The sequence below is a fragment of the Acomys minous genome (assembly GCF_964271855.1).
Source record: "Acomys minous genome assembly, chromosome: 2".
In the NCBI taxonomy this organism is placed as follows: Eukaryota; Metazoa; Chordata; class Mammalia; order Rodentia; family Muridae; genus Acomys; species Acomys minous.
Genome location: NC_140484.1, coordinates 104,292,578 through 104,304,604, shown reverse-complemented (window position 1 = coordinate 104,304,604; position 12,027 = coordinate 104,292,578). Strand labels below are relative to the sequence as shown.

General features: G+C 47.4%; 1 protein-coding gene across 2 annotated transcripts in view; it reads right to left on the bottom strand.

Moving 5' to 3' along the window:
- The window catches only part of LOC311588141 (protein FAM169B-like), a 90,240-nt gene extending 78,213 nt beyond the window's left edge, over positions 1 to 12,027 (bottom strand). For both annotated transcript variants that reach the window (XM_084765629.1, XM_084765628.1), the window contains exon 1: positions 9,316 to 12,027. Coding sequence is in view for 1 of the 2 variants with exons in the window: in XM_084765628.1 (XP_084621754.1) it covers positions 9,316 to 9,346 (31 nt within the window). In the remaining variant the exon portion in view is untranslated. The remainder of the gene's footprint in view (positions 1 to 9,315) is intronic.

Sequence of the window (12,027 nt, the reverse complement as noted above, 5' to 3'; positions counted from 1 at the left end):
CCATTCTGGATATTTCTCTAGCACCCTGCAGCCATTTCCCACCTCCAGCTCCGTGAGCTTGGCTGCATAAGGTGCGTCCTCTGAGTGGACTCACGCCGTCTTTCTTCTTTGCTACTGACTCGTTTCACTGAGCATAATGCCTTCAGAGTCCATCCACGTTGTAGCCTATGTCTTCTTTCAAGGCTGAACAACAGCCCATTGTTGACAACGTTTTGTCTACAAAGCGCACTTCGGGCACACCCACCTCTTACACACTATGAGAGATGCTGCTTAGATATTCAAATACTGTCCAAGTTCCTGCTTGTGGTCCTCCAGTCTGTACAAAACCAGAAGAGGTATGACTGGGCCATATGGTAATTTTGTTTTAATTATTTCCAGAACTTGCATACCAATTTTTTTTTTCCTCCCTTCCTTTCCAGGAGCAGTAGTGGAGCCTGAACCAAGGCCTGAGGCATCCTAGGCATCACTGTGCCCCTGCCCTCTCCATACCACCCGGCGTACTGTAATAATTTACACTTCCATCAACAAGACACAAGGCTTCCAATTTCCCCACTTCCTCAGCAGCACTTGCATTTTCTCGTCTGCTGATGGTTTGCGTTGCCACCCAGTGGGGCTGAGGTGCTAGCATCCTGTGGTTTCCATTTGTGCTTTCTGGATGTGGACCATCTTTTCGCAAGCTCACGAGTACATCTTCTTTGGGGGGTGGAGGGATGTCCTCTCCAGTCCTTTGCCAATATATTCTTAGTGCTTGACATCAACTTTGGAAAGTTTGCGAGAACTGGAAAGAGAGAAACTTGCTGTGTGGAGTGTTTAGTGCTTTATCTAGACAGAACCCACTGTGGCGAGGGACTGAGTCAGAGGCATTTCAAAGAGTTCAGGCAAGCACAACCAGCCTAGACTAGAGATGGCAGTGAAGGTGGCATGAGAGAGGACAGACGTGAGCCCAGGTTTTGGCAAGATGACATACACGTCATCGTTGGCCTCCTTCCAAATAGGCCTATGAAATTCACCTGGCAGCTTTCAGCTACGATGGTTTCATGAACTAAATCTGGCAGCAATCGAAGCCTATAATGGTTCTACCATTACCAGAAGGTTAAGGAATGTGCCAACAGAAGAATAAGATGTACATTCCTCCAAAACATTAAATATTTTACAAGATATCATAAGTATTATAAATAAAAAAAGTGTGAAAACCTTCAAAAGGACGGCTTTCAATAAGGTGCATTGAAAACTGGTGAGAGCTAAGTCTGACCTTCCTTAATATTCAGCTACATGTGTGTCTGGGCTAAGGATAAGGGTACCAGGCTTGAGGTCATTTGAACCTGACCCGTAAAATCTCCAAGCTCCTGAGCATGCACATCTTTAATCCCATCACTCAAGAGGCAAACGCAGACTGACCTCTATGAATTTGAGGCCCTTTTTTTCTCCCCCTCAGGCAGGGTTTCTCTGTGTAGCATTGGCTGTCCAGGACTTGCTTTATAGGCCAGGCTGGCCTGGAACTCACAGCGATCCACCTGCCTCTGCCTCCTGAGTGCTGGGATTAAAGGCGTGCGCCACCACTTTTATGATTAATATATAAAGCATTAAGATAAGGTAATAAGGTAATAAAGGTACCAGGCAGCAGATAGGTTGTAGAGGGTTTTATTAAATGAGCATGGGGGGAGAAGGAAAGGGGAGAAGGGTACCCCAGAGAGAGAGAGAGACAGGAAGAGTAAGAAGAGAAAAGAGAGTAGAGAGGAAGAGGAAGAGGAAGTAGAGAGGAGAGAGAGCCACCAGGAGGGTCTGTTCTTTTATACGAGCCCTAACAACTGTGTCTGGTGAATTTGAGGCCTTCCTGGTCTTACAAGTCCCAAGCCAGTCAGAGCTACCTAATGGCACCCTGCCTCAGAAACAAAATAAACAAATTAAAAAGACTAAGGGGAAAAAAAAAGTCCCTGAACACATGGTGAGACAAACCACCATTAAGGACCCAAAATGACTGCACACACTGAAATCATGCAATATAGGAGACGCTGGTAGTAAATGTGCTCTGTAAACATTTAAATTAAGGATAAGAGGGGCCAAGGCTTTTCACATCAACCAGTAAGATCTGAGGAGGAAAGGAAAGACTGTCTAGAAAGGAAAGGAATTAATTAGCTCAGAAAGTGACCCAGAGCACAGCACAGACAGACAGACAGACACAGCCGGTAAAGTTGGAAAGGAAGTAAGGAGAAACAGGGAGTAAAGGAGCGAGATACGAGATGCTGTCATCGTCTAATTAAAGTTCCAGAAGGAGAAAAATTAGGAAGAATCAAAATGTGAGGAGACTGTAGACACACCTAATCTCTGATTCTGTGATCTTAACTAATACCCCAAGGAAATTCCCATCTACACACACTGGTCAAAGTGCAAAATGGCGTGTGTGCACACGCACACACAAACCCCTGAAAGCATCCAGGAAAAAAGGACAGATCTTTCCACTTGGCCCCTAATAAGTGGACAGCTGGCTTTTCCACATAACTATGGATGGCAGAAGACAATGGAAAGTCTTTTTGTTTGTTTGTTTTTGGAGACAAGGTCTCTCCGTTTTAGCCTTGGCTGTCCTAGACTCACTCTGTAGACCAGACTGGCCTCAAACTCACAGTGATCCACCTGCCTCTGCCTCCCAAGTGCTGGGAAAAGTCATTCTTTTTTTTTTTTTTTTTTTAGTGAGCTAAAGGATAATATTCATCCTCCATCTAGAAAAAGCAACTCCCAAGACAATGGATGAAATAAATATTTAGAAACATATCATCTGGGAGCTTGCTATGATCAGACCTCCCACACAATTATTTCTTATGCACATCAGTATAGAGGAAATTGGCCTCCAGAAGAAAAGGCTGGTCAAGAAGAGATGGGCGCAAGAAAACAATAATAAACTTGAATAGAGTCTAAGCCAATGTTGACCATAAAACATGAAACATTTAATTTAAGAAGCAAGCTGGGTGTGCTGACAAACGCCTTTAATCCTAGCACTCCAGAGGCAGAGGCAGGAGGATTGCTGTGAGTTTGAGGCCAGCTTAGTCTACAAAATGAGTCCAGGACAGGCAAGGCTACACAGAGAAACCTTGTCTTGGGGGGGAAAAAAGCAAGAAAAAGTTTAATAGAACTTAAAATACAGTATAATAATGGTAAGTGTATTTGGTTTTTTTCTCGTGGCTGTGACAACAATATCTAGCAAAAGAAACTTACGGAAGAATTTATTTTGGTTCACAGTCTGAGGACAAGTCCCATCCAGGAGAGGAAGGCATGGCCACCACAAAACTGCTACGGTGGCAGGTCGCACTGCACCCACAGTTAACAAAGAGATGGATGCTGGCACTGAGCTCAGCTTCGCTTTCTGTTTCAGCCTAAGCTCCCGGTCTGTAGGATGGCGCCACCCACACACAGGGTATGTCTGCTCTTCAGTGCGGCCTCTCTGGAAACAGCCTCACAGACATGCTCGGAGACCTGTATCCTAGGTGACGCTAAATCTAGTCAGGTTGACAATGACTGTGAAGCATCACGGTACGTGAGCTGGGGAGGAAACAATAGAAGAGAGAACGTCTGAAGGCCCTTAACTTATGCCAGGGGAAGTTAAAATTTGACTAATCACAGAATAAATTAATTAAATATGAATATTAAAACTTCTAAGTTAGTGCTGAAAAGAAGAGAAACATGGGTGATTAGATTCCAGAATAGAAAAGAATCACTTTGGTGCAAGGACGGAGGCAGCACCATTTAATATAAAAAGGGGGATAAAAGATTACAAAAATGACCTGCCTATCATTATGTATAACTGTGATTAAAAGCAGATAAATATTAATAACTAGGTTTTTATTGGGAAAATCTTAAGTTGTATTTTTATAGCCAATTTAAAAGATAATTTTTATCTAATATTCATGGATTATAGAGGAAATGGCAATGCCGCCCTCCTCCCTCTTTTTTTTTTTTTTTTTTTTAAACAGGGTCCCGTATATCCCAGCCTGGCTGCAAGCTTGTTATGGAGGTGACTGGTGATCCCCTCACTTCCTCTAGATCATGGGGACTGAACCTTGGGGTTGGTGCATGTTGGGCAAGCACTCTACCAACTGAGCTACATCCCCACCCACCTGCCTCTTTTTTTTGTGCAGAAGGTTCTGTCCAAATGTGGGTAGCACACATGTATAACACAATCAGTCGCAAGAAAACGTGAAAGTCAAGTGGACAGTCAAGCCGTTATAACACACTCACAGATGTGACACCTATGTACTCCAAAGCATCCACCAAGGGGCAGAAGACCAGAGCACGCCCGGGCGGTGCGCTGTACTGCGTGAGCAGCTTTATGCAACGGTGAAGACGCCACAGTGCTAACTTCTCAAGTGCTTACATCCAGGGAATTATGAGCGTTTGCTTCAGCAAAGGCACTGAGAAACGAACACGGCTTTCTCCATTAGTGGAATTTTTCAAGTCCGTGGTTGCGGACTTGGTTTCCAAGAACAACACATTTATCTTAATTTCAGCAAGCCAAGCTGTCTAGCTGGAGACACAGTGTCCCTCTCTGGCAACACACACACACACACACACACACACACACACACACACCAGAAAGATCTCAGCCCCATAGTGCTCATTCTAGAGACCCAACCCCTAGTGACTGTCCTGTCTTGATGGCACAAACACCTGTGACAGGTTTGTATGTCCTAAGAACCAGTAGGCACTGGCTTAATCTGTTTTCTCTTAGAAGAGTGAGGCCACACACAGCTTACCGATACTGAATAACTGGACGCAGTGGTTTGAATGTGAGAGGGTTTTAGAGACCAGGGAAAGCTGGGCGTGGTGATGCACGCCTGTAATCCTAGCACTCAGAGTCAGGAGCAGGAGGATTGCTATAAGTTCGAGGCCAGCCTGGTCTACATAATGAGTCTAGGACAGCCAAGGCTACACAAAAAAACCCTGTCTCGAAAAACCAAAAAAAGAAAGAAAGAAAGAAAAAAGAAACCAGCAGGACAACAGGTGGGGATACACCCGCTGTATTCCTATTTAAACAGACCTTAAAGGATCTTAAATTTGCAAGGCTTAGTAGGGTCTTGCATTCAAGCTAGCTGATGACTCACTGACTCTGGAATGTCAAGCCCCTAACCCATGACGAGCCATGTAGGCAGCCTAGATTTGTCTGGTTTGGTTTGGTTTGGTTTGGTTTGGTTTGGTTTGGTCTGATCTTGGGGGAGGGGGGGGCGGTTGTGGGAGGCAGAGTCTCCCTATGCAGCCCAGACTGACCTTGACCTTGTAATTCTCCAGATTCAATTTGCAGGGCACTGGGATTGCAGGTGGGCACAGCATTTCAGAACCACAACTGCCCCTTCCCAATTAACCGTAGTCTGAGGCGCAGACCTTCAGCTGCTACCCACGGTCACTGAACTGCAATTGCATCGCCGGCACTAAGCTTACAAGGCAGGCTGCCCTCTGACCAAGAGCTTTAATTTTTGCCACAAACCCTGTTTCCTCTACCACAAAGCACATTCGTCTCCATCCCAGAGAGCTCCCCAGAGCTGCGCAACAAATAACCTTAGAGGAGCCAGGAGCCAGTGAGGACCAGTCAGCCTTCTGTCCCACTGCTCAGTCTGAGTCCTGGCCACCTGGTCTATCCACCCCATCCGACTAATCCACAACAGGAGGCCAGCCATATCCGCTCAGCCTCACGAAAATGTCACTTCCGGTTTAGAGCAGAAGTCTAGTGGGGAGCAAGCAAAAACTAGCTATGAAAGATACCACAGTGAACCAAGAGCAACAGAGAGGAAAGCACACAGATACTCAGGCACTGGGAGAACCTGGCCCTTCTGGAGGTCAGGTTACCCAGAGCTTTGGCCAGGGCACTCTGCCCAAAGCACTGCAAGCCCGCTACACCTGAAGGCAAGAGCCTCCCTCCGAGCAAACCGCAGAGCCAAGGAGGGTGTCTGCTGGCATGCCTAACAGGAACCGATTCCTCCATTCCCTCTCAGAGTGCCCAGGGCGCTAAGATCCACGGGGGGGGGGGGGGGGGGGGGGGGGTGTCCTGCTTTCACTGCGACAAAGGTCTGAGTGGGTGGGTAGGAAGCAACCGACAACCTTCTCAGCCAAGTAGACTTTTAGACACTGCCCTCCACTTCCGTTCCCCCTTTCCCTTTCCTTTCTCAGAGGAAGCCCCAGTGAGGCGCTCCCAGGGCAGCTGAAATCAAAGCTCCTGTTTCCCCAGATCCACAGCCCCCTCCAAAGACACTCAGTCACCACGGGCCACAAGCTCCAAACTAATTAGTGGCGGAGTGATTTAAGTTGAGCCCATCTCTGAAACACCTTTATGAACTGCTCTACATGGTCCTCTCTCTCTCTCTCTCTCTCCCTCCCTCCCTTCCCCCCCCCCCCAGGGGAGAATTTCCACTGTGAGGAAATCCAATGCCCATTGGGTTACTTTGCCCCGGCTGTCTGCAGTCCTAAGACTCCGGGCAGGGGGCCTCAGGCATGGTAGGCAATTACTTACTTACACACACACACCCCTTCCCCTCCAGAAACCTCTATTCCAATGCCAATGTTGCTACTACGTAGTGTCAGGTGACCCTAGTCCACCTCCGAGCCTCCCATTTCCTCACCAATAAATTATCTGACGCAAAGGTCTGTTGTGGTAATGCTTGGGAAGGGCTCCAGACGATACCAGCCATAAAGTGCTCCTAAAAGTAAATGCACCACACCACCACCACCACCCCAAATAAGAGAAGTATCCACAAGCCAGTGAGATGGCTCAGCTGGTAAAGGCACTTGCCTCCAAACCTGGTGGTCTGAGTTCAGTCCCTGAATATGACATGCGAGAGACCTTCACTTATTCCTAAGTATTCTCCTTTTTCTTGCCTCTGCAATTGCTTTACAAGCAATAGCTATGTCTGGTCCCTTTAGAGTCCTGTGGCATGCCCACTCCTTTCCACTAGTCCCATTTCCGGGCCACACTGGCTCCACACACCTCAGGTCCCTCAGCACTAGGCTCTGCCTGCCCACTGCTCCTTTACTTCCTCGTATTGCTCCTCAGGGTCGGTTGAGGGCTCAAAAATGATAATCCAACATATGACTTTTGGCATACTCAATACTTTTTTTAAAAAAGACACTGGAAGGCCTCCAAACAAAGCAGCACTCACGTTTTCTCTCCTGTCCCTTGACCCTTTGCCCCCTTCTGTAGGTCATGTAAACTCAAGTTTCTGAACCGTTTCCTCCTGCTAGCTCTGTTATCTGTCACTCCTCTCTGCTTTACTAGCAGCGCAAATGATCAGAAAACCCCACCTTCCAAAAGCCAAAATAAATGGATTTCTCTATGTTCGCTATAAATATGACTTGGGGCCCAGCGGTGAGTGACCATGTACACAGGGCCTCAACTAATCCTTAGGAGGCAGCTCAGTCCTTAGTTCATAGCTGAGGGAAGCCGGTCAAGGTGAAAGATGCCGGTGGGTAACAGGGCCAGGCTGTGTCTGCCTTTCTCCTTTCTCTCTACTCTAAACTGAAATGACAGCAACAGATGGCCCAGTGGAACCTAAGAAGGTTTTCAGCATCAGGGAAATTAAAAACATGTAAAGGGTGGGGGGTAGTGGGCATGGGGGGAGGGGGTGCTTGAGGCGCATCAGTATGTATTATTGTGGGGTGCCCCCAAATCCCCTTTGGACGGTACTGCTCCAAACCAAACCTACTGGGGGCCCCTCATGCAAGCACAGAGCACAGGTGCTGAAGGACTGCCACATGTCCTTTCTCGGTTTTGTTTTTTTTTTTCCAGCATCTAAGCTAAGTAGGGGCTGGCACGTCGCCCTCACCTGAAAGCATAATTTTTCCTTTCATGCTTCCCCTAAAAAAGAAAGGGATTCCCCAGTAGACGAGATTTGCTCAAGCTGTTTCTGGGACCAGCTATCCAAAGCTCAGGCAACAGTTCAACTATGCAAGCCTCCGACCCATTAGGATCTAACACACGTGGAAACGATAAATGTGAGACTGCTGTGTGTCATGTGAGCCATCAGCGACCATCAAAGCCGCAGCCAAGGTCGAAGTGAGCACAGGAAAATCCATAAACTGTCTTGGGCCAACTACACTTTTCCAGAAGACAAAATTACTATTCTTTTTTTCCCATTAAAACGCAGTGGGGCCGAAAAGGGGAAGATCTCTGAAATGGGGGTGAGAGTTAGGGAGGGGTCCTCTCACTCTAGATCTTGCCCCGCCCTACTTCCAGGAGAGGATGGAGGCCTGTGCGTGGATGTGGGAGTGTAGTAAGAGAAGGATGTGCTTACTAAGCCCTAGGGGCTTCTTTCTGTTTTGTAGCTGAGAGAGATCAAAAACAGCAAGCCTCCCCCCCCCCCCACTTACTTTAGTTTTCTGACAGTAAACAGGAAACAGCACTTACTACCCAAGCCTTTAACACTTTCTAGAAAAAAAAAAACGTACAAAACTTAAACAAGAGGAACACCTTCCTTTCCAAAATTAAAGACAAAAATCTTTCTTAATCTCTAAAGCTACTAAAACTTTACTAATCCGTATAATTATGACAGCTACATAGTCTCTTTATCTCACTCACCTGAAAAGGGGGAGGGGGTGTGTGAGACTCAATTGCAACGTTTAACGTAGGTGTAGGTCATAAGGGCGCTTGGCTACCCGCCCCTGTCATGATTTACTTTACTGAGCTGTAGAGAAGGTAGACTGTGTGCCGCGTGACTGCCGGTGGGACAGAGCCTGTGATCAGAGGACTCACAAAGGCCTGGATTGGCATCACCGGAGACCTCAGAGGTAGCCGGCTCAAGGAAGTGTCTTCAAATCCAGGCTCCACTGAAAGCTCACTGGAGACGGAAAAGAGACGGACACGGAGAGTGGGCTCCTGCCACACCTCTCCCCTCAGCCCAGGCCCCATCCGGGTCCCCCTAGTTAGGAAGTGAGACGGAGCGAGCTGCTGTGAGGAACTCTTCCCCCACCGTGAGGGTCCCATTTTCCAGATGGCTACTGGGAATCTAGCACCTCGGAGCCCGTTCCCCAGTCTGGCCAGCAAGCCCAAGTCCAAAATCTCCACGGCGGGGGTTGAGGGTTGTGGGGGGTAGGGAGGGAGAGGGACCCAGCCCAGTGCCCTCAAGGGTTTCAAGTCTGGAGATTCCTCCTCCAGCTCCCGCTGGCCCGGGACTTAGATGGTGCCGAGGAAGAGTAGAAGCAGCGAGGCTGTCAGCTCCGCACCGCACCCCAAGCTGCGGTGGGGACAAGTGTGCGGCGCTCTGCCCGCCTGTGTCGCCCGGCCGCCGCCTTACTTCCTTCGCTCTGGCTTGGCTACACAGGGTGCTCGGCTCCGCTTACCTGTGGCTCCGCATACGGCCTTAGGTTTCATGCTCCCGCTCTGCAAGTACCGCGTATGCCACCCAGTCAGCCTCTACCTCTCTATACCCCCACCTCCAAGGCCACCACCCTTCTACCTCCGGCTCCCCAGGGGCAGTCCCGCCCCTGCCATCTCCCCAGGGGCTTTCTCTTTCACACTCCTAACCTCCCCGCTGCCCTGGGCTTTTTATTATCTTCCTCCCCTAGGACCTCCGCCCAGTAGTGTTTACTCACCAAACCTTGACTCCACAAGGTTTAGTCCACAAAAAGAACGTTTTTTTTTGAGTCCAAAGTTAGTTGTTTGTTGTTGAGATGCCATACCGTACACGCACCCTTCTCCCCAGGGCCCCTAGGCCTTTACTGGACAGATTTTCCACCAGGGTCTTTTTTATTTCTATGTGCAAACATCAATTGCATTAACCCTTTTCAAAAACTTTGCATAGCTGAAAAATAGCTAAAATGTAATAAGCGCACACCTGGATACAGAGCCCCCAGGAATCTTTTCTGCCCGTTTCAATGTCTTTCCAACAGTCTCCTGGAAACTGTAAGGCGCCACAATTTTATTAAATGGTCACACATGGGCGCTCATTTGACAGAGCAAAATTCAACGTCAATTTTTCCCCCAGTATACTCAGCTGTTTCAAAATAGTCTTTGGGAGGCAGCAGGTGTGAATGACTTCAAATTCACCTTTCAACTTATTATGGTGGAGACACACCTTAAAGTCTCAACTACTGGGAAGGCTGAGGGGAGGAAGAAGGCGTGAGCCCATTGATTGGAGAACAGACTGAGTAGTTCAAGGAGACTGAACGTGGCATGGGGCAAGAGTGACTGAAGACACAACACAATTGCACACTTTAGGTAGCAGCCTAGAAAAAAAATTTTTGTAATTATTTTACGTGCATTGATGTTTTGCCTGCATGTATGCCTGTGAGGAGGGTGTCAGAGCCTCTGGAACTGCAGTTACAGAGACGTCTGAGGCACCACCATATGGGTGCTGGGAATTGAACTCAGGACCTCTGGAAGAGCAGCTACTGCTCTTAACCGCTGAGCCATCGCTCCAGCCCCTACCCTAAGGAATTTCTTTTCAGAAATTCCACTCTAGTGGAGCCAGGATTCTTGACTTCACTGCCAAAAAGGATCTCATAGTAAGTTGGTGTGACACAGTCGTAGTTTTTGTTCGTTTGTTCTTGTTTTTTCAAGACAGAGTTTTTCTGGGTAACCTTGGCTGTCCTAGACTCAATTTGTAGACCAGGCTGGCCTTGAAATCACAGAGATACATCTGCCTCTGCCTCCCCAAGTGCTGGGATTACAGGCATACACCACTATACCCAGCTTTATTAGAAGGTTTTTAAACAAGCCGAGTATGTTGGCACAAGCCTTTAATCCCAGCACTCCGGAGGCAGAGGCAGGCAGATTGCTGTGAGTTCGAGGACAGCCTAATCTAAAAGGCGAGTCCAGGACAGCCAGGGCTAACACAAAGAAACCCTGTCTCGAAAATACAAAAAAAAAAATTTTTTTTTAACAGATTTAAGGTTAGTAGAAAGACAGGTGTTGGGGTGAGGGGTGAAAATAAGACATATCCAGTTGGGTGTGGGCTTCTCAAGAGAGCCCAAGTAAGTGTCTTTATAATATATTTGGTGGGATTCAGACCCGGTACAAACTGGGCATGGTGGCGCACGCCTTTAATCCCAGCACTTCGGAGGCAGAGGCAGGCGGATCACTGTGAGTTCAAGGTCAGCCTGGTCTACCCTGTCTCGGAAAAAACAAAAACAAAACAGACCCTGGACAAGCCACTGAGGTGCCCATCTAACCAAAGCAGACCTGGCCCCCAGGTTCTCCCAGCATCCCTCAGCCCCAACGTATTACAGGGCCCTGCTTTTCTGTCTCCCTCTATGTGGTAGCTCCACTGACCCCCACACTAGAGCTGCCCCCAATAAACCTGCATTTATATACTCTAATTTGGCTTGAATTGGTTCATCTCATCAGTAGAGATGACCTATCATTTGTAAAGACACTTTACAATATTTGTAAGTGCCTTTAAAGAGCCATAAGTGTCTTTACAGTATAGCCATATGTCTGTATGTTTTTGATAATCATGGGTGTTATTCATCTATTAGCAGTAGGGCGAAAATTTGTTATTTATTTGCTTGTTTTTTTTTTGTTTTGTTTTTTGTTTTATGTTCGAGACAGCGTTTCTCTTGGAGTGCTGGCTGTCTTGGACTTGCTTTGTAGACCAGGCTGGCCTCGAACTCACAGAGATCAGGCTGCCTCTGCCTTCCAAGTGCTGGGATTACCGATGTGCACCACCATGCCCTACTCGAAAGTTTATTAATCTGCACAGTAAAACAGTTTTTAAAGCCTTGTTACCATTTTCTAAAGATTTTTATTTTATACACTTTCATATAGAAACTTTAAAATATACATAGGTGTTTGCGTATATGTATAAAGAATTATGGTTTTACATTTGAACTAAAAAAAAAAATGGTGAAGGGGTTCTAGCCAGCCCCTGGAAGGCCTTGCCCCTTCCCCTATTCCCTCTGCCTTTCTAAAAAAAACATTAGATTGCTTTTCTAAAGCTGGCCACCAAGGTCTTTTCCCATATTTGGCCGCTACCTTCTCTTGAGACTGACTACCAAGGTCCAGCTATCAAAATATGGAAGTCCAACAATCAAACCTCGCCTTTTGGCTCACTT